This window comes from Mizuhopecten yessoensis, unplaced genomic scaffold (genome assembly GCF_002113885.1).
Source record: "Mizuhopecten yessoensis strain PY_sf001 unplaced genomic scaffold, ASM211388v2 scaffold716279, whole genome shotgun sequence".
NCBI lineage: Eukaryota > Metazoa > Mollusca > Bivalvia > Pectinida > Pectinidae > Mizuhopecten > Mizuhopecten yessoensis.
The window spans coordinates 371,638-391,650 of record NW_018480037.1 but is presented as its reverse complement, the minus strand read 5'-3'; the positions used below and the strand labels follow the sequence as shown (position 1 = coordinate 391,650).

At 35.0% G+C, this 20,013-nt stretch overlaps 1 protein-coding gene across 2 annotated transcripts in view; it reads left to right on the top strand.

Moving 5' to 3' along the window:
* Positions 1 to 20,013, top strand: part of LOC110442568 (GTP cyclohydrolase 1-like) — a 35,909-nt gene that overhangs the window by 6,256 nt on the left and 9,640 nt on the right. For both annotated transcript variants that reach the window (XM_021486237.1, XM_021486235.1), the window contains exons 2-3: positions 7,987 to 8,096; positions 10,571 to 10,626. In XM_021486237.1, coding sequence (XP_021341912.1) covers positions 7,987 to 8,096; positions 10,571 to 10,626 — 166 coding nt within the window. The remainder of the gene's footprint in view (positions 1 to 7,986; positions 8,097 to 10,570; positions 10,627 to 20,013) is intronic.

Genomic DNA, 20,013 nt, shown 5'->3' with positions numbered 1-20,013 from the left:
AGATCCCCACCCCAAAACTATATATACAATTGTTGGGCATAAAGAGACAAATGCAGTCATGATATTAGAATTGACCCCAGGGTTTGCCCCACCCTTGCAGACTTAACCCCTGGGTCATAACTTTGAAACTGTTGAAATCCCTACCCCAAAACTATATATACAAATGCTGCGTAAAAAGAGACAAATGCAGTCATGATATTAGAATTGATCCTAGGGTCTGGCCACAACCGTAGGGACCTAGTTTCTATGTCACAACTTGGAAACAGTTGAGATCCCCACCTCATAACCATACATATAATTGCTGGGCATGAAAAATTGAATACAGATATATATGCTACAAGGATTGGCCTTGGGGTCTGGCATATTCCCTTGGATCTCATTTGGAGAATATTCTGCCATGATTGCTTAGATATCCAGGTGAGCGATACAGGCCCTATGGGCCTCTTGTATTCATCTACATAATGTTTTATAGCATGAGATTGGGATATTTTTAACTGTATCAACTGCAATAACTCGTATAAATGAAAACATCTTTTTATTTGTTCAAACAATGGCATTGTTGATACATTGATTTTTGGAGTTTGTTAGATTGTTGGGGAGAAACCAAGGTATTTTCAATATTTAAACAATCAGTTGTTTAACTGATCAAACCTTATTCATGATTGAATGTGTATTCAAATGGTACACATTGGTCTTATGGAAATTAATTAACACATCATGACTGAGAGGAACACACATAGCTGTACTCTCTGGACTAAAATGACCTAACTGAAGTTTCTCATAAGCACTGGTATACAATTTCAAGGGTTTTCAATTAAGTGTTGCAACTGTTGGATCCGAGAAAAATATGGTTTATTTCCTGATTAATGATGCAACTAGAACTCAATGGATTTTTTTATTTGCTTTTCAATCGTGAAGGTAAGGCTGAATAGAAAATGCTTTGTCATCCTTGAAAAGCTGTGACTATATATATGGATGGAGTTTGAACAATGGGATTGCCGTTAGATCAGCTGTACAATCTCATTAAAATCAGATGTTAATAACAAAATACCTATGGTACGTAATAATGAACAGCTGTATTCATTTAGATTGGTCAGATGTATAGCTAGATAATTATAAAGGGTACACTAGTGCAGGGGAATCTGTAAGATTAAATAGGCTTGGAGAGGGGCTGTATAATTAGATAACTATAAAGGGTACACTAGTGCAGGGGAATCTGTAAGATTAAATAGGCTTGGAGAGGAGCTGTATAACTAGATAATTATAAAGGGTACACTAGTGCAGGGGAATCTGTAAGATTAAATAGGCTTGGAGAAGGGTTGTATAGCTAGATAATTATAAAGGGGACACTAGTGCAGGGGAAGCTGTAAGATTAAATAGGCTTGGAGAGGGGCTGTATAATTAGATAATTATAAAGGGTACACTAGTGCAGGGGAAGCTGTAAGATTAAATAGGCTTGGAGAGGGGCTGTATAATTAGATAACTATAAAGGGTACACTAGTGCAGGGGAAGCTGTATGATTAAATAGGCTTGGAGAGAGGCTGTATAGCTAGATAATTATAAAGGGTACACTAGTGCAGGGGAATCTGTAAGATTAAATAGGCTTGGAGAGGAGCTGTATAGCTAGATAATTATAAAGGGTACACTAGTGCAGGGGAAGCTGTAAGATTAAATAGGCTTGGAGAGGAGCTGTATAGCTAGATAATTATAAAGGGTACACTAGTGCAGGGGAAGCTGTAAGATTAAATAGGCTTGGAGAGGGGCTGTATAGCTAGATTATTATAAAGGGTACACTAGTGCAGGGGAAGCTGTAAGATTAAAAAGGCTTGGAGAGGGGGAACTACTACTGTATTCCAGAAAAGTTTTACAACAGTTCAGCTTTTGTCTTTTGTGCTCTTCTCAGTGAGGGTAAATCTATCATGATCACAAAAACTAATACAAAGCATACTATATAAATATGATTTTTACCACAGAATGGTGAATATCTGACTGAGCGAAAGTTCCCCAGTATACAGTATCATAAGATCAAGAGGACTAAAAGTATCTCATAAGCCGATATCGGCTTGGCATCTTTTATAAACACGCTGTATATGATATTTTATGAATGATTGTTTGTGAATTTAATGATGCGTGACACTATAATAAAATATTGGTTGATTGATTGACTAAAAGTAGAGGGGAGCCTAAAGATCAATTGGCCTTGGGATTGGAGAAGCTATAAAATGAAGAAGGCTTTGAGAAGGGGGAAACAATAAAACATTAAGAGGACTCATTGTGGAAGAATCTATCAGATTTTGGGGACTTAGGCACCCTCGATACTCCCGGGTTGTGTTCACTTACACTCTCTGCACTCGTGGAATATGTCATGGACAAATTGAAGGCTCATGATCAGTGTGCATCATCTTGTGGAGGAAACAAAGAGTAGTTTGAATCTTTAATGTACATCAAACGAATTCCACCTTAGCTAAGGCTAAATATGACTGCCTTTGAAGTCAGGTGTCGCCCCTCTGTAATCTTCAAAGAACAGATATTAACCTAGCGATTGGTCAGGTTGTTTTTTTACCTAAGACCAATCAAACGGTAAGCCGGTGCCTTCAATTTTGCTATGAAACATTCCGGCAGTGCAGGGAACGTAAGTGCGCGTAACCCTTGGAGTGTTACAAATTATAGACAAAAACAAGTCCTTCATTGTATTTGATAACATGTGCGTTAAATGAAATATTAATAAGGGATATACCACTCTATTTTTTACCAATTCCTCCTTCCTTGTACTGCAGTACTTAAGTTTGCTTGTACATACTAAATTTTAGATTTTTCTTCTGGCAAATAAACTTTCTTTTCGCCCAAATAAATGTATATTTCCCTAAATTTGTATGTATACAATTAATGTTTATAGAGTGTTAAAATAAAATCATAATGAATTCACCTATTTCATTACAAATGTACAATACTTATTTTTTGTTTAATGTTCAGTGCAAAGAGGTAACAAAACTCATGGTATGATGTGTCTAACACTGTTAAAGCAGAGATGTGTAATTCATTGTCCCCGTACATAAAAGTTCACATTACTGTATACATGTGTATCCCTAGCCTTTCTAATTATTTACAGGTGTCATCCACTTGTTGTATACAGTACATGTCCTGTGCCTACAGTGTCCTGCTTTAGGTACAGGACTCAAGTTTTGTTATCTCTCTTGGATTTAGATACTATTTCTTTATTTTGAGGCAGTGGTAACTAGATTGAGTAACACTTTTTACAAATACCGGCACAGTACCGAATTATTGTCATCTCTCTTGTATTTAGATCCTATTTCTTCATTTCTAACTTTTACACATTTAGCTGTAAGATGTACCTGGTTGAAGAAAAGATGTAATTTCAATGTATTTCTCTTCATGTTAACCCTTTCAACACTGTAGACCATAATGGACTCATCCAGATCAATTTATGGTAGAGGTTATTAAAGTTATATAGGGGTGAAAGGGTTAATTGGATGAATCATTGCCACAAGAATTTTATATTCATCTACATAATGTTTTATAGCATGAGATTGGGGTATTTTTAACTGTATCAACTGTAATAATTCGTATAAATGAAATAACAACCAAACCAAGCTACATATGCATGTAATTTTATATACAGTAGACATTCAACTAATAAATTAACAGTCTGGGTGTTGGCCAATTCTCATTTCTCTTTCATTCTCATCCGAAATAAATCAACTTTAGTGTTTAAACTGAAACTGGAGTACAGCAAATATTTGTTTCTACCTTTCAGATCTGTTATAAAAAGAACAGCCATTAGCCAGAACTTAATTGTATTTTTTCATTAAAAGCAAGTTCTCCTGCAACTTTAAACCACACATACACATATTACATGTGTTTTTGGTATATACCAGGTAATCGGCTTCGTAAAGGGATCGTCTGCCCTCTACAAAGAATAAGTATTTCTATGTATATGTTTGTACTGCTATATGATCGGGTGACTGGAGATTTGATATTCTGTATTGTTTCTCTGTTTGCTGATGTTTTACAACTCATAGCAAGTACTGTACATGCATAATGACAAGTCGGACAAAAGGACACAGACTCAATCTAGGTGTTGACTCAATCTAGATTAGTCACATTAGGGAGGTGGTTTTAGCACAACTTATACAAATGGCCAAGTGAGCATATGCAATCTGCAGCTGTTTGTCATCTATATCTAAATTTTTTGTTTGAATGACTTCTTCTCTAGATTCACGGCCTGGCCAAACATAACAAAATTTAGTAGGAAGTATCAGCAGATGATTCAGAATTGCGAGAGAAGTAGGACTGGCCCCTTTGACTGGCCTATATGGGGGAGATGATAAATTTTGGTCATTTTTAAACAATCTTCTTGTTACAAATCAGCAGTTGATGGTTTTTATATTCATTTTGTATCACCTTTTTTGATATACTTTAAGGTTTGTAAAGGAAATTAAACTCTGCCATTAAGACGAAGTTGAGCCATTTGAGGGGATCTTTATATAAGAGGTGAAAGTAGTTATATATATGTTAAAATGTTCAGCTTCTTCTTAAGAACTAATAGGTCTAAAATTATTGGCACACTTGACATCGAAAAAGCTGACCAGCTAGGCAGGGGGGTTTGCTTACCCTAATATTGGTGTACTCATTACGTCGGTGAACTATCCAAATAAAGCAGACCCATTATTTCTACATTTATATTCGAATTGTCTATACATAGGTTTCAGTGATCAAATTTCTTCATTAATACTAAAAATATGCGTGGCACTTGGAATTAGAAATTTATTTATCAAAAGTATTCTCATTATATTGGGAACCATTAAAGGTTTTTAAAGACCGACATATACACCATTATAGGCTCCGATTACTTTTGGGTCATTACCAGGCACATGTTACATCACTCACTACATGTATATTACATTATAATCCTATGTGTTGAGCCTTGACATTTTTTGATGTTGTATGGGTGATGAGCAAAGAACTTGGGCCTTGATATTTAATACTGATTTTCTGGACGACCATGAAACAAGTACAAAAAGACTGAACAACCTTACTCTATCCCTGAGTGACACTGACTCAATCATGAATGGGAATGGCTTTGATTTCAGTGCCAAGTCCATCCCCATTACGATGTATGGAGGACGATGTATGGAGGACGAGAACCACACTCCTACCAACACTTGTTTGTCAATGCAAATTATATTCATGAAAGGATTTCTTGTTTGGGACATTGTCTGGAGTGTAAACATGGAGGCCGTCACTGGAGTGCCATCCTGGGCGTTTATTGATTCCTTCCAATGAGATCAATGTTGCTGTAAAGTTGAATCTGTTTTCCTGTTGTGATCTCCCACTTCAATAATCACAACAAATAAAGCCACTTAGTACAGCAGTCAGCATGTACACAATCAATGGCCCATTCATCCAATTAAATGACATGTGTGTTCATACCTAAGTTATGTGATCTTTGGTGGGAATATTGAAAAAACTAGATTTTCAGACAGGTGGTCGCTTTATACAGGTCACTCTTACAGAAACATGTTCTTTTGAATGAATTGAATTTGGTCGAACAAGGATAAGACAGAAAGTATGGTAGAATCTGGTTAATTTGAACTTTGGTGAGTCAGAAACTTTTCTTAATTGAACAGGTACTTCCTGTTAATGAAAATCCAGATGATTTAAAAGTACCTAGATATTTCTCCTTACAGAAATTTGTTCAGTATCTCTCCAAACTCAACAGAAACTTCATGTTAATTTGAATGGCAAATGTAGGGTATCAGGTCCTCAGCATATATTCAATTTAATGTACATTGTATTTAATATTTCATCTTAACAAATTTCTCAATAATTTTCTAATCCTTACATGTCTTGTTAACACTTTTCAAATAAGCTGCATTTAGTGTGTTATTCATGGGAATTCCCAAAAATACAAACAGCAACAGTCGTAATGTATAGCTATAGGTGGACACTCCCATCTAGAAGAGAAAAAAAACATGTTACATCAGCTGACTACCCAAATCATGTAAGCCCATCCTGTTTACTTTTCCAGTAGCTTCCTAAAGGCACTTCTGTTTTAAGCACCATTATATAGGTAGATGTAAGTGAAAGAATTTGCTCACTAACAGTAATAACAATTATATTGAATTACGGTGGGGGTTTTTTCATCAAAATCTTTCTCAGTATATCAGGAATTGCCTTAAAGACTTTACCTATACCCTGAAGAGAAATGAAGAAATGTCACTTTGACATGCTAACCCATTCCAGACCTACTCAGCTATTTTGTGTTCCATATACATTGTATAACACCCTATATCTCTAACATTTGTTTTTTTTTTATCCTGTGAGTAGTTCAACTTGAGCAGATTTTTTACTGTATTTGATAAAAGCTGGCTGCATGGACAACAGTTTGTCAAAACTACTAGTTTTATTCTGAAAAATGTTTCACATGATACGTGGGCTTATCTTTCATTAGAAAAATGGTTCCATTTCCCAATGGATGTTCCAGTCTGGTGTGTCCTCTGGTGCATCGTTGGCATGGTAACGCACACTTTAGGGTACACTTGATACATTTGTAGGCCATTTTAAAAGGACACCACTTCCAACATATAGATTTTTTGCAACAGGACATGAAAAAGTGATACATGAAGCAGAGAATAATTTTTATCATGACGTCCCGGTGGTAGAGTTTAATTCAACATTTGTTTTATAGATATATGTTTATTTTTTAATTGGCGTTATGTATGTGATTTTGGAAGTGATATTTTCTTTGTATTTACATTATTTTTCAGGTTGTAAAACTTTGTCATGATACACGAAACAAGAAAAGGTGGAGAGATAACATTTTAGTCCACTTGTATATCATGACACATGGCCCGTTCTGCTAACTTTTACTGTTATCTAAACTCAATTTATCTCTTCCAAAAACTCTTATCTAATAGTTGTCAAAATCCTCTGATAATACATGGAAGTTATAGATAGCCATATGTTTTTCAAATGATAAGTGGTAGCAAACAGTTAAAGTATTGGATTAAGGGACATATAAAGTTTCTAGTTCCCTGGGACTAGGTCTATTTACCAAGGTCAAGCAGAGGGCAATAGGCTTGGTTGAGGGAATTAGAAACTTGCCCTATCCCTCAAGCCCATAATTTAACTGTTTAATTGTATAGATACAAAAACACACACACATTTTTAAAAAGCATAACCTATCCACACTTCCCAGAAACTTATCAAAAGCCAAATCAACTCTTTCAAGATCATCTGTGCTTTATTGATAATAATTGGGTGGGGTCAGGTCAATACAAGGTCCAGGAACTCACAGAAGTTGCTGAGGGAGTTAAACTGCAACACCCCCCAGAAACTGCTGGGAGTGTTTTAGTTTCAGACCACCACACAGCTGATAGAGGAACAACTCCCTGGACAGCAAAGAGCGAGATATAGTCAATTTAACAAATTGCTTTGATATAGGGAGAATAAAGTAAAGTTGTATTTAAATCTGATAAATCCCAAAACAGAGTAGTCTAGACAAGTTATATTCAAGATATTATTTATTTACTGGTATGTTACAGGAACCAAACTTAAACTTATAGATTATATTGTTATAAATCTGAAGCCCTACATACTAAATTCAATGTTCTTCCTAGAAATAATGTCGTTTGCTATTCCTTATATCAGCTTCATATGTAAGGCGTATATATATATATATATAGGAGTTTGATGTTGTAGACGCCCTAAAAGATGCCATATTTGATGAGGATCATATTTAGCTGATGTTTGAGATTGATGTTGTAGATGCCCTAAACGATGCCATATTTGATGAAGATTATATTTAGCTGATGTTTGAGTTTGATATTGTAGACGCCCTAAACGATGCCATATTTGATGAGGATCATATTTAGCTGATGTTTGAGTTTGATGTTGTAGATGCCCTAAACGATGCCATATTTGATGAAGATCATATTTAGCTGATGTTTGAGTTTGATGTTGTAGACGCCCTAAACGATGCCATATTTGATGAGGATCACGACGACATGGTGATAGTAAAAGACATTGAGATGTTCTCTTTATGTGAACACCATCTAGTACCATTTATTGGCAAGGTAAGCTCTTTTCTTTTAATTTGTATCTTGATAAGAAACACAGTATTTAGCGACAGTGATTTAAAAGGGAAACAAGGAGTAAAACCTGTTTACATGTACTAAGAACGTGCTTATTGAAATGAATTCTGAATTTGGTATTAAGAAGTCATAATTGTATCACTTTCAAAAAAATGTCCTGTGAACAAAAAAGTTCTATAGCAAATTATACAACTAGCAAAATAACTTCCTATATAATCCTGGATTAAGGGTTCCTTGTAGACAATTTTATTGCTTTTGAGATGAGAAATAAATTTCCAAAGAGTTATTGGAAATATTGGTAATGAGGATCTGTAGTGTTGTCATGATCGATTATAGTAGGTGAAGCAGATTAAGTAATACAAGATACAAAAGTTTTATTTAACGTCGCATACAGGTAAACAAGGAACATTAGCTCTTGAGAGCTATTATTGCGACAAACATTTGTAAAATAACATTAGGTCTACCAATGATCAATTACAAATGGCCATGATCAAGAATAGGTACCAAATAAATCCGACTTATTGAGGGATTTTTTACTTTCATCTTAAAAGGATAATCCTGAAGAGTTCCTACATTTCCTTCTGTTTCAATCCTGATAAATGTGCTTCCTTTTAAATTTATCAAAGTATTGTCAAAATCAGTAATAATATCCATAAAACACTGAATTTTGTATTTCCCTTTTTATCTGAAAGTGTTTGTATGAATTCAGTGCAGAATCTGAGTGTGACCAGGAGGGTTTCATGAATATGTTCCTAATGGTACCCTATTACAACTAAAGTCACAGAAAAATAGAGGCTGAGTTAACCAGTGAAGAATCTGACACCATGGACAGTGTAAACAATGGGATGTCATTAGAAATAATAGGATTGCAACAATGTATTCTGCATGAAACACACATCTAAGCTAATGGGCAATCAATATTAATCAAATACCTGGATCAGGGCAATTTATATCCTCGAGCATTCCTTGGCTTAGTAATCATTTCCTAAACATTAGCTCTCATGTTTGAAAGACACATTTCAACAAATGTTAAGCATTTTTTTTTGAAAAGCTGATATAATTTCGTTTTAAACATGAATGATTCTAGATGAATATTATGCAATATAGGCCTAATTTGGTTTTGCTTTTCTAAGCTAGCCTAGCTTTCTAGCTTCCCATTAAGCTTTGCCAATGTTCGTCATGCACATTAGACATGTTGCAATATATTTTTGCATCCAGTGTCAGGATGTGAGAAATGGGTCTTTATGTTAGAGGTCAAGGTCACCACTACAGGATCTCTACATGATAATAGAAAATTATACATTAGGATTGTCCACAGGTTTCTTACTAAGGTTTCCAACCAAGCTTAATGAAACATCACACATGTATTCCTCACATCAGCCTCTTGAGCCCATATGAATTTCAGGGGTATTTGATCAAGGTCATAGCTACAAAATCTTTACATGATAATTTGATTTTTGTAAATTTGGCTTGTCTGCTAGTTTTGACTTAATTTCTTGAGACCAGTGGAAGGTCAAATTCATTCAAGGTCAAGGTCATAGCTACAAAATATTTATATGATGATGGAAAAATTTAATATTTGGCATGTCCACAGGTTTCTTACTAAGGTTTACAACCAGTTATCATTAAATTTTTAGATGATAATCATTCTTGGCACTGATCTCTGGAAACCAGTTGACGTCAGGGTCACATGTCTAAGGTCAAGGCCACAGCTTCAGAATTGTTATTTGATTATCGAAAAAAAAAAAATCATGAAACTCATTCCATATTTCTTAATTAATACCTTAACCTTAACTTGATTTCTTAAAAGACCTTTAGCTGAGACGTCTTTGGGACAAAAAATGACAATCACCCTATTTTTTTGTTATTTTGTTCAAAAATGTATATTTTTAATACAAACATGGTACATTGTACATACGAATTTCGTTCTCTACTCAGTTATCCAATAGGATAAACAACAAAAAATACAGAAATGTATTTCACTGTGAAAGAGGCGCTGCGACTGATTTATTAAACAAACAAAACATTTTCAAACACAACAATACGTGTTATGGACATAAAGCATGTATGCACATACAAACAAATGTTTGCATTTAATTATTAGATTTACCATAAAATTGATCCCCTGTGAATATACTTCCAGATTACTCCCCATATCACTGATTACCGATATCTGGATATTAAATATAAAACTTGAACTTGCCTGTCGCTACCTGTGTCGCCTGAATTACATGTACACATACAGGTAACACACAGTAGGGATTTGCTTGTGCTAATCTCAGACCATCACACCACCTTTTGGCGCTGCATAACATAGAGAAAATAATTTCACTCTAATTCTTACCCGTCAAGCTGTTGAAATTATATTAATAGAGGGATGAGAAAACAGATTTTGTAATACAAGTAAACTGTTTTTTTCTGTGATTTTCCTAATTTAGCCTTTATATTCTTTCCAGGTTTCCATAGGTTATTTACCAAACAAGAGGGTGCTTGGACTTAGCAAACTAGCAAGGTAAGTTCTGTCAGATTTTCATTTGTATATGTACATTTTTTTTATTGATTCAAAAGTTCCTACATGTGATATCTTGTATCTTTAAATTCTTGTCATGTGAATTTTGTCAAGTTTGTCAAGGTAAAAAATAAACAATATACTATCTCGAGTGAAATTTTTTAGTTTCTAAGTACCCTAAATAATATTGAATTGTCAGCCTCATCAACAAACATTGGAAAAGTTTTCAAAATGACGCAATGTGAAATACATGAACCTGGAAATAGTACTGATGTCGCTATTGTGTGCTCGGTCCTGTTTACAGTGATCCAGCATTGATTTCCTCTGAGTGATGACGACACTGTTGAATAGGCAGCGGATATGATGTAGTGGGTGTTAATTAAGACGATCACTGTTATTGTATTGTGGGAAGTCTAAATGCCATACATTGGTGACGCTCATGCTCAAGTGCTTTGTTTGGTAATATTCCTCAAGGTTCTCACTTACCATTTTACTGATAATAAGGCCATACAAATATACATTTAAACACTGAGGTGTGTACAGAGTACGGATGATGTAAAATCTGATGGCCTTTTGGTCGTATTTATTTAGAGCTTGGTTATATAATTAAAGGTAACAAAATATTTGACGATTCCACCCACTATTTTTGAAAGCCAATACTTATTTTTAAAGTGCATGCGATTGATTTTGAATTGTTATGTTAAGTTAATAAAAAACATAAATATGTGTCTTCTCATGCTTGTGTATCGTTGTTGTAGATTTTTTTTATGTAACCCTCAATGTTTTCACATGATGATGAAAATTATTCAACAGACTTGTCCTTGTAACATTGTAATTTCATTAAGGAATAGAACAACACTGTAAATTTTAACAACCTTACAATTATTTTGATGGCACTTGTAGCTATAGGTTCTCATATTATGAAATATCCTAGTGTTAAAGAAATTGAAAGAGTTCAGAGGTTATGAGATAGATTTAGTACAATACTCTACCTCATTTTTCAATATCACATTTGACATTTTATCATAAAAGACCCTTCCAAATTTAGCCAAATTTTATTTTTATTGAATATGTTATTTACAACAGTTTGTTGAATGAAGTCCCTTAGGTTGTGGAATTAACCATTTGCATGGGTGATGTGGATTTATCATGTGGGCGAAATAGGACGTCTTGTTTTATTCATCGGAGTGTAGAGTCATACTTTTCTCATTATGGTAAAGAGTGAATGATCGGTAGCCAGTGTTTTACACACACTAGGTGATGTTAGTGTGTATTGATTCCCGCGGGCGGTTACATGTTTTATGGTCGTGTGAGGACGGCTACGGATAATCAAGGCATCTTTATTGTGATACACACAACTCAGTTGAAGGTATATTGAATGGCTCCTTATTGGTCTGATCACTAGAAATGTTATCCTAACGACTTTTAATAAATTATCATTAGCTGCTTGGAAACCCCATTTCCTTTCAGTTGCAGACTTGCTCTATTTTGGTCATGAAATCAAAGTGAGTGTGTTAGGTGAACTTTTTATTGGTATCTAAAATAAAGCACTTGTTTGGTTAATCCATAGAGTGGGTTATTTTTGGTACATTTTATTTTTGCCTAACAATCCGAAACAAATTAATGATGACAACAAAATTATGAAAGCTTCATTAAATCGTCATCAACTGTTCATTCCATCTCCATTCCAAAAAATGGTGTTGATGTACTTTGATTTTTTTGTGAAGGATGGCTTCAGTGTACAAACCTTGGTCAATGATACATGTAGTTTAGAAAACTCACTCTACCTTTCAAAACGGACAATTAGGAACTAGTATCGTTGTTAAATCAGGATCATTTTCATGTGTATTCAGTGCCCTTTAAAGCTATAACGTTACAATCAGATGACAGCGTTATATTATGACATCACAATCAGATGACAGCGTTATATTATGACATCACAATCAGATGACAGCGTTATATTATGACGTCAAATCTATAGTCCGTCAAAACTGTGACAAACTTTCAATTAAAAGTGTCACCACTTCTGGAACAAAAGACTTATTGCATAAGGTTGCCCTGAAGGTCTTGCATGTATCTTAAATTTTTGGTGAACTATTGCAAATTGGTATACAATACCTTTTCCTGTATTTGCAAAGTCAATGTCTCCCTTTACCAAAATGTTGGTTAAGAGTTAGAGGTAGGAGAAAGAGTTGATCATTATGTAGGTATGCTGGATATCCAAATTCTACCCTTGGGTACAAATCTGAGTACCACTTAGGAAAGCAATGCATCACATTATTGCCCTTTTTTCATTTTTGATATCAAAGGTTTGTCTGGAGATAGGGGAATATTGGTTAGTCACTTCACTTTGTTTTTGTTCTTTTCACCTTTACAAGAAAGTAAATCTCATGTGAGATCAACTTCTTCTCTAAATCTTTCTTATAGTTTATTTACCCATTAGTAAAATCACTAACAGAAGAGCAATTTCAACATAGGCTAAAATATTGTGTATAATGCAAGAGCGAAAATATGGTTTAAATTTTTCATGGACTTTTTTTTTGACCCAGTGTGCTGCAGAAAAAATGAATAGTTATGTTTTTTCCTCCAAATAACTAAATGCTAGCAATGATATAAACGTGAAGAATTATTTCCAGTTCATGTAAAGGTGACCTTGGAGAACTATGATAGGCTTTGTTCTACAGTGTCTTGCCATGGCGTATGATAGAAATCAACCGAGTTGTACAGCGTCCAGATACATGCTGCTATAACTCAATTACGATAAGTTTCTCCAAGTGTTTACTCTGTTCCACAACATAAAAGTGGTCTTACAAACAGTCCTCATGTATAGGAAATCCATTTAGGGGTGCTAATACATATGTAAGTCCTTCTTAGGGATCAGGAAAGCTGTCATTTTGCTGTGTTTCTAAGCACAAAGCATAAGATTTTTATATGTGGATCTCTGATGTTGTAACCAAACATCACACTGAATCGGTCATCCATGGACAACCATGCCAAAATCTAAAATACTTAAATATTCTACAGTTGATCTAAACGGACCCGTTCCTAATCAATAGTAAGATTTTTATAGTTAGCAAGCAGTTCCTCTATGTATGCTAATATGTATTCATGACTTCCTCCTCAATTTGAAAGGCAGGAATATTTCATTGTGTCAGTTGTAGTTGTTCTAATAATCACCCATGGCTGGGAGGATGTAACAAATCAACAGTTAAATCAGACAAACCTCGATAATTTGGATTATCTGATGATAATAACCCTAAAATACAAAAAAGGTTATTTAAGATTCATTTTTTGTACCAGCATTTTGATCTCCCTCAACATTATTGAAATATTAAAATACCAAAGTTGAGTCTTTGCTTTCCTATAATGTAGACAGTATGATCCCAGCAATGCTGTAATGTAGACAGTATAATTCTAGCATTGCTGAAATGTAGACAGTATGATCCCAGCATTGCTGAAATGTAGACAGTATGATCCCAGCAATGCTGTAATGTAGACAGTATGATCCCAGCATTGCTGAAATGTAGACATTATAATCCCAGCAATTCTGCAATGTAGACAGTATAATTCCAGCATTGCTGTAATGTAGACAGTATGATCCCAGCATTGCTGAAATGTAGACAGTATAATCCCAGCAATGCTGTAATTTAGACAGTATAATCCCAGTAATGTTGCAATGAAGACAGTATAATCCCAGCATTACTGTAATGTAGACAGTATAATTCCAGCATTGCTGTAATGTAGACAGTATAATCCCAGCATTACTGTAATGGAGACAGTATAATTCCAGCATTGCTGTAACGGAGACGGTATAATCCCATCAATGCTGTAATGTAGACAGTATAATTCCAGCATTACTGTAATGTAGACAGTATAATCCCAATGATGCTGTAATATAGACAGTATAATTCTAGCATTGCTGTAATGTAGACAGTTGAATCCCAGCAATGATGTAATGTAGACAGTATAATTCCAGCATTAATGTAATGTAGACAGTATAATCCCAGCGATGCTGTAATATAGACAGAATAATCCTAGCAATGCTGTAATATATAGACAATATTATCCCAGCAATGCTGTAATATAGATAGTATAATCCCAGCAATGCTGTAATATAGACAGTATAATGCCAGCAATGCTGTAATATAGATAGTATAATCCCAGGATTGCTGTTATATGGACAGTATATATATAATCCCAGGAACGCTGTAATATATAGTCAGTATAATCCCCAGCTATGCTGTAATAAGGAATGGCACTCAGGGTCCTTTGTATGGACATCAGAGTTAGTCATTGTACAAGGACATGCTTCTTACCTGGTAAATCAATTGCTGTGCAATAGCAATGTTTTTCAATGCCAGCAATATATGTATATGGAGGAGGGCTGAAATAATAGATTATCCATGGTGAAACGTTTAGAAAAGTGGTTTTATATAGATGTTCTTAATTAATTGAATGAGTTTCCTTGCAAACTGTCGTTAGGTTCTCTAATGAGCTGAACAGTTTTAAGGTGAGCTGAAATAGTTTTATTGTCAGCTGAGAGCATTTCATGGTATCTAAGAGACTCTTTAAATGAACTCAAGTGGATTTTGGATAGTAAATGACGGCTTCATAGAGAGTTATTAGGGTTTCCAGGTGAACCGAAGGGGTTTCCGTGCTGAGCAGCATGGGTTTCAAGTGACCGAGGGTTCCATGGTGATCTAAAGAGATTTAATGGAGAGCTTTGGAGGTTTCCAGGTAATCTAAAGGGGTTTCCTGGTTATCTAGGTGTTTCCTGGTTATCTGAAGAGTTTCTTCCAGGCGAGTTCGGGAGCATGTAACCATGTTTATGGTAATGGTTTAATAACACTTACAGTTGAGACAATCTGTACTGTATTTATGGCATGGCTGTTACAAGTCATGTTTGATGTATGCTTTTGTGTGCCTCATAATACAGCAATTACTCCCCAACTGAATCTATTAGAAACAAGATTGATGGTATGTTTCCTAATTTAGACAATCAATAACTTGATACAGACCCTGTATAATAATTGTATCAGTTACTCCATCTCATCAACCGGAGGAGATCACTTACCAACTATCATGTATCCAGTACATTTGATAAGAAAATGGATTTATGCATCAAGGTGCAATACAAAAAAGTGCTAATGGTATTCTTTAAATAACTTCACAGAAATTGGTAGAAGGTCTTCATCAATACTGGTATGTGGAGTCTATATACTTCTGATATCTTTGGAATGTACCTGAACAGGATTATAAAATAATGAAAATAGTTTTTTATACTTAACATCAAATATGATAAAAATACATGCAATCATCAAATATAATATAAATACATGTATTACATTATAGTGATACAAATAACCATAGTTATAGAATGATACTTACTTACAGCGATTTGTTTACCTATATTTACATCTGAATACAGGCAGCTTCCCTAGCGCCTTACTTTCCCAAAATGAAAAAAAGTAGGATTATCTTGCCAATTTCAATAAAAAGGAATGCTATATTTTCCAAATTCATGAAAGGAACATCTCTAGGGGTTCCCGGCAGGCGACACAACTTCCTTTTTAAGCTGAAAATCTGATGCAATTCAGGTAGAAAAAACACTGGCTTAACTTCAGATAGAAGTAACATGTAAAGCATACAGCCTCTGGTATAGTGATAACAGGTCAAAGGTCAAATAAGTGCAAAGTTGTAAGGAATATGTTGTCCGGGCCATAGCTTTTAAACTGTTAGAGGGGAGGCTTACGTTTTCCTTTACAAAAACAAATCTATAGTTGTACAAAGGATAACGGTCACTTTCTAGCTTCGTGCTAGAGGGAATTTCCCTTTAGCTGAGTGATTGAACAACTGTCTAGGAGTCTGGATTGCAGGTTCAATTCCTGGTGGAAGCACACTAATCTCATTCATGTAACATATTTGATTTCAAACTAGTTTATCTTGTACTTTTTTGGTACAGAGAACACACTCTGATTGGTGGATTCTGTTATGAGTCCTTTACCAAACATTGACACAAGCACACCAGTGGCCTCTTTCCAAAGTTAAGAGTTTTCAAAATTGAGTCAGCTCTTAAGCTTCAGATGAATACTGGTCAAATCTGTTATTTAGTTTTAGGGACTCCATTGTAGGCAACAGCATTAGCCTTATTTAACACACATCCATCAATGATTACTTCCATAACAGTGATTACAGACAATTGAAAACCTATTTTTGGAAAGTTGTTACTAAATGTGAACGAATAGAAAATGGACCCATTGGAGGGTAGCGTATGGCCAAGACTACGGTCTGGATTTATAGCCCCTACACTTGACAGAGACCCAAACAAGGATGGCTTAATGTGACAAATTCCAGGATATCAACCTTCATCATGTTTCATCCGTCTGCAAAAACATGACGAAATGAATTAATTTAATAGCATCTAGTTTTTTCATCTGTTTCGGAAGAACAGAGCTAGATTGGAGACTTTTGTTGTAATGGGATGAAATTTGCTGATGCACACAACCACAGAACAAATTGATGGCATGAGGATTTTCTGCTAAAGCAACTATATTGGTTTTTATTTTTCTGTTGGTTTTTGCTATTAATTGTTTTTCATTAGAATAAAAATGTTTTGGTTCTGCCCTGTTGACAGATTAAGTGGTTAGATGTGAACAAGCTTTATTCATTTATGCTTGATTGATTGACTGATTGATTGATTGATTGATTGTTTGATTGTTTATGATGAAAATTCCCAACTTATTTGCTGTATTTTTCTCAGCACTTTAAAGGTCAAGGTCAAATTGTTAGCCTATTACAGCAACTAATGACTATCTAAAGTATGATTTCTCAGAATACATGTACATGTAGTAGGGAGTGGAACATTTTGGTTTCTGAACTCTGACTTCAATTCTTGGCCTTACAACACCAATGATATCAGATATAGATATTGCCTTTGTGGCTATATCGTCAAAGCTTAATGGCAAGGTCACCAAAAGAATCATTATTTGTCCCCATTTAATGAGTGTGGGAAAAGATCCCAAGATTTTGAGACGAAAAAATGTTTTCAATGAAACTGCAACAATGTAATTCAAATCGTCTTATCCAAGAGCTGCCAAGTCACTCATTTGAACAAAAAGATAAAAATTTAACTCAAATTTTTCTGTTTTTTTGTTTTGCCTATAATAGAGACACGTAGAGATTACTTTGTTCCCCATCACATGTCCTCAGCAACGTACAGATTTATATCCAGACAATATCTTCTGAAGAATTTATCAGATTTTGATGAAACTTGAGGCAGCTGCAATCTTATTGACGAGTGGTTTCCAGATGACAGAGTTATCAGATTTTATCTTTCCTAAGTACATAATATATAGTGGTACTAGCTACCCAAGTCCCTTACTCCAATTTGATTCCTAGCCAAGTTAATAAAAACTTCATAAAGCTGCTCAGATCTATCAAAAAACAACAGCAAATATATTGCTTTCTATTCCTTCATCGAATGTTACTCACAATCTCCCATCATTCCATCTAAGCTTGTGTAGGCAGCATGCACATCCACCTCCATGGTATTAATATTTTTTCATAGATTTGAAAATTAATTAGATCGAAACTCATTGAAACGGATATAAGCCCCAATAGTGTCACAATGTATAAATTACACTTGTTATAATTCATAGAAAAGTACTGTAATAACCCTGGATGAAGTGCACAATGAAAAATATAGATTAGGTTAGAAAATAAATTTGAGGCCCATTGAAAAGTTGGGTAGGCACTTTACCAGGCATGAGCTTAATGCTAGATAAATATATTCCTTATGGAATCAACCTAGCTATTGGACATACAGAGGAAAGTTATAAGACACATATATATGTGTCCTTTACATTCTCATATATGTCTCATATATGAATTATTTTAAATGCAAGTGGTATATATAGGGGACATATATGTAAAATATATGTATAGGTGGTTATCTTATAGTTATNTACAGGTCTGCCGACTATACATGTATACTCAGTCTTTCACCTATAAAGATAGAGGTCGTTCACCTGTAAAGTTATAGGTCTTTCACCTGTAAAGTTACAGGTCTGCCGACTATACATGTATACTCGGTCTTTCACCTATAATGTTAGAGGTCTTTCACCTGTAAAGTTACAGGACTGCGGACTATAATGTATATTCAGTCTTTCACCTATAATGTTAGAGGTCGTTCATCTGTAAAGTTATAGGCCTGCCGACTATTAATGTATACTCGGTCTTTCACCTATAATGTTAGAGGTCGTTCACCTGTAAAGTTACAGGTCTACCACCTATACATGTATACTCGGTCTTTCACCTATAATGTTAGAGGTCTTTCACCTGTAAAGTTATAGGTCTGCGGACTATACATGTATATTCAGTCTTTCACCTATAATGTTAGAGGTCTTTCACCTGTAAAGTTATAGGTCTGCGGACTATACATGTATATTCAGTCTTTCACCTATAATGTTAGAGGTCGTTCATCTGTAAAGTTATAGGTCTGCCGACTATACATGTATACTCAGTCTTTCACCTATAAAGTTAGAGGTTGTTCACCTGTAAAGTTACAGGTCTACCACCTATACATGTATACTCGGTCTTTCACCTATAATGTTAGAGGTCGTTCACCTGTAAAGTTACAGGTCTGTCGACTATACATGTATACTCGGTCTTTCACCTCTAATGTTGGAGGTCGTTCACCTGTAAAGTTACAGGTCTGCCGACTATACATGTATGCTCGGTCTTTCACCTATAATGTTAGAGATCATTCACCTGTAAAGTTATAGGTCTACCACCTATACATGTATACTCAGTCGTTCACCTATAATGTTAGAGGTCTTTCACCTGTTAAGTCATTGGTCTGTCGACTATACATGTATGCTCGGTCTTTCACCTATAATGTTAGAGGTCGTTCACCTGTAAAGTTATAGGTCTGCCGACTATACATGTATACTCGGGCTTTCACCTATAATGTTAGAGGTTTTTCACCTATAATGTTAGAGGTCGTTCACCTGTAAAGTTATACGTCTACCACCTATACATGTATACTCAGTCGTTCACCTATAATGTTAGAGGTCTTTCAACTGTAAAGTTATAGGTCTGCCGACTATACATGTATACTCGGTCTTTCACCTATAATGTGAGAGGTCTTTCACCTATAATGTGAGAGGTCTTTCACCTGTAAAGTTACAGGTCTGCCGACTATACATGTATACTCGGTCTTTCACCTATAATGTTAGAGGTCTTTCAACTGTAAAGTTATAGGTCTGCCGACTATACATGTATACTCGGTCTTTCACCTATAATGTTAGAGGTCTTTCACCTGTAAAGTTATAGGTCTGCCGACTATACATGTATACTCGGTCTTTCACCTATAATGTTAGAGGTCTTTCA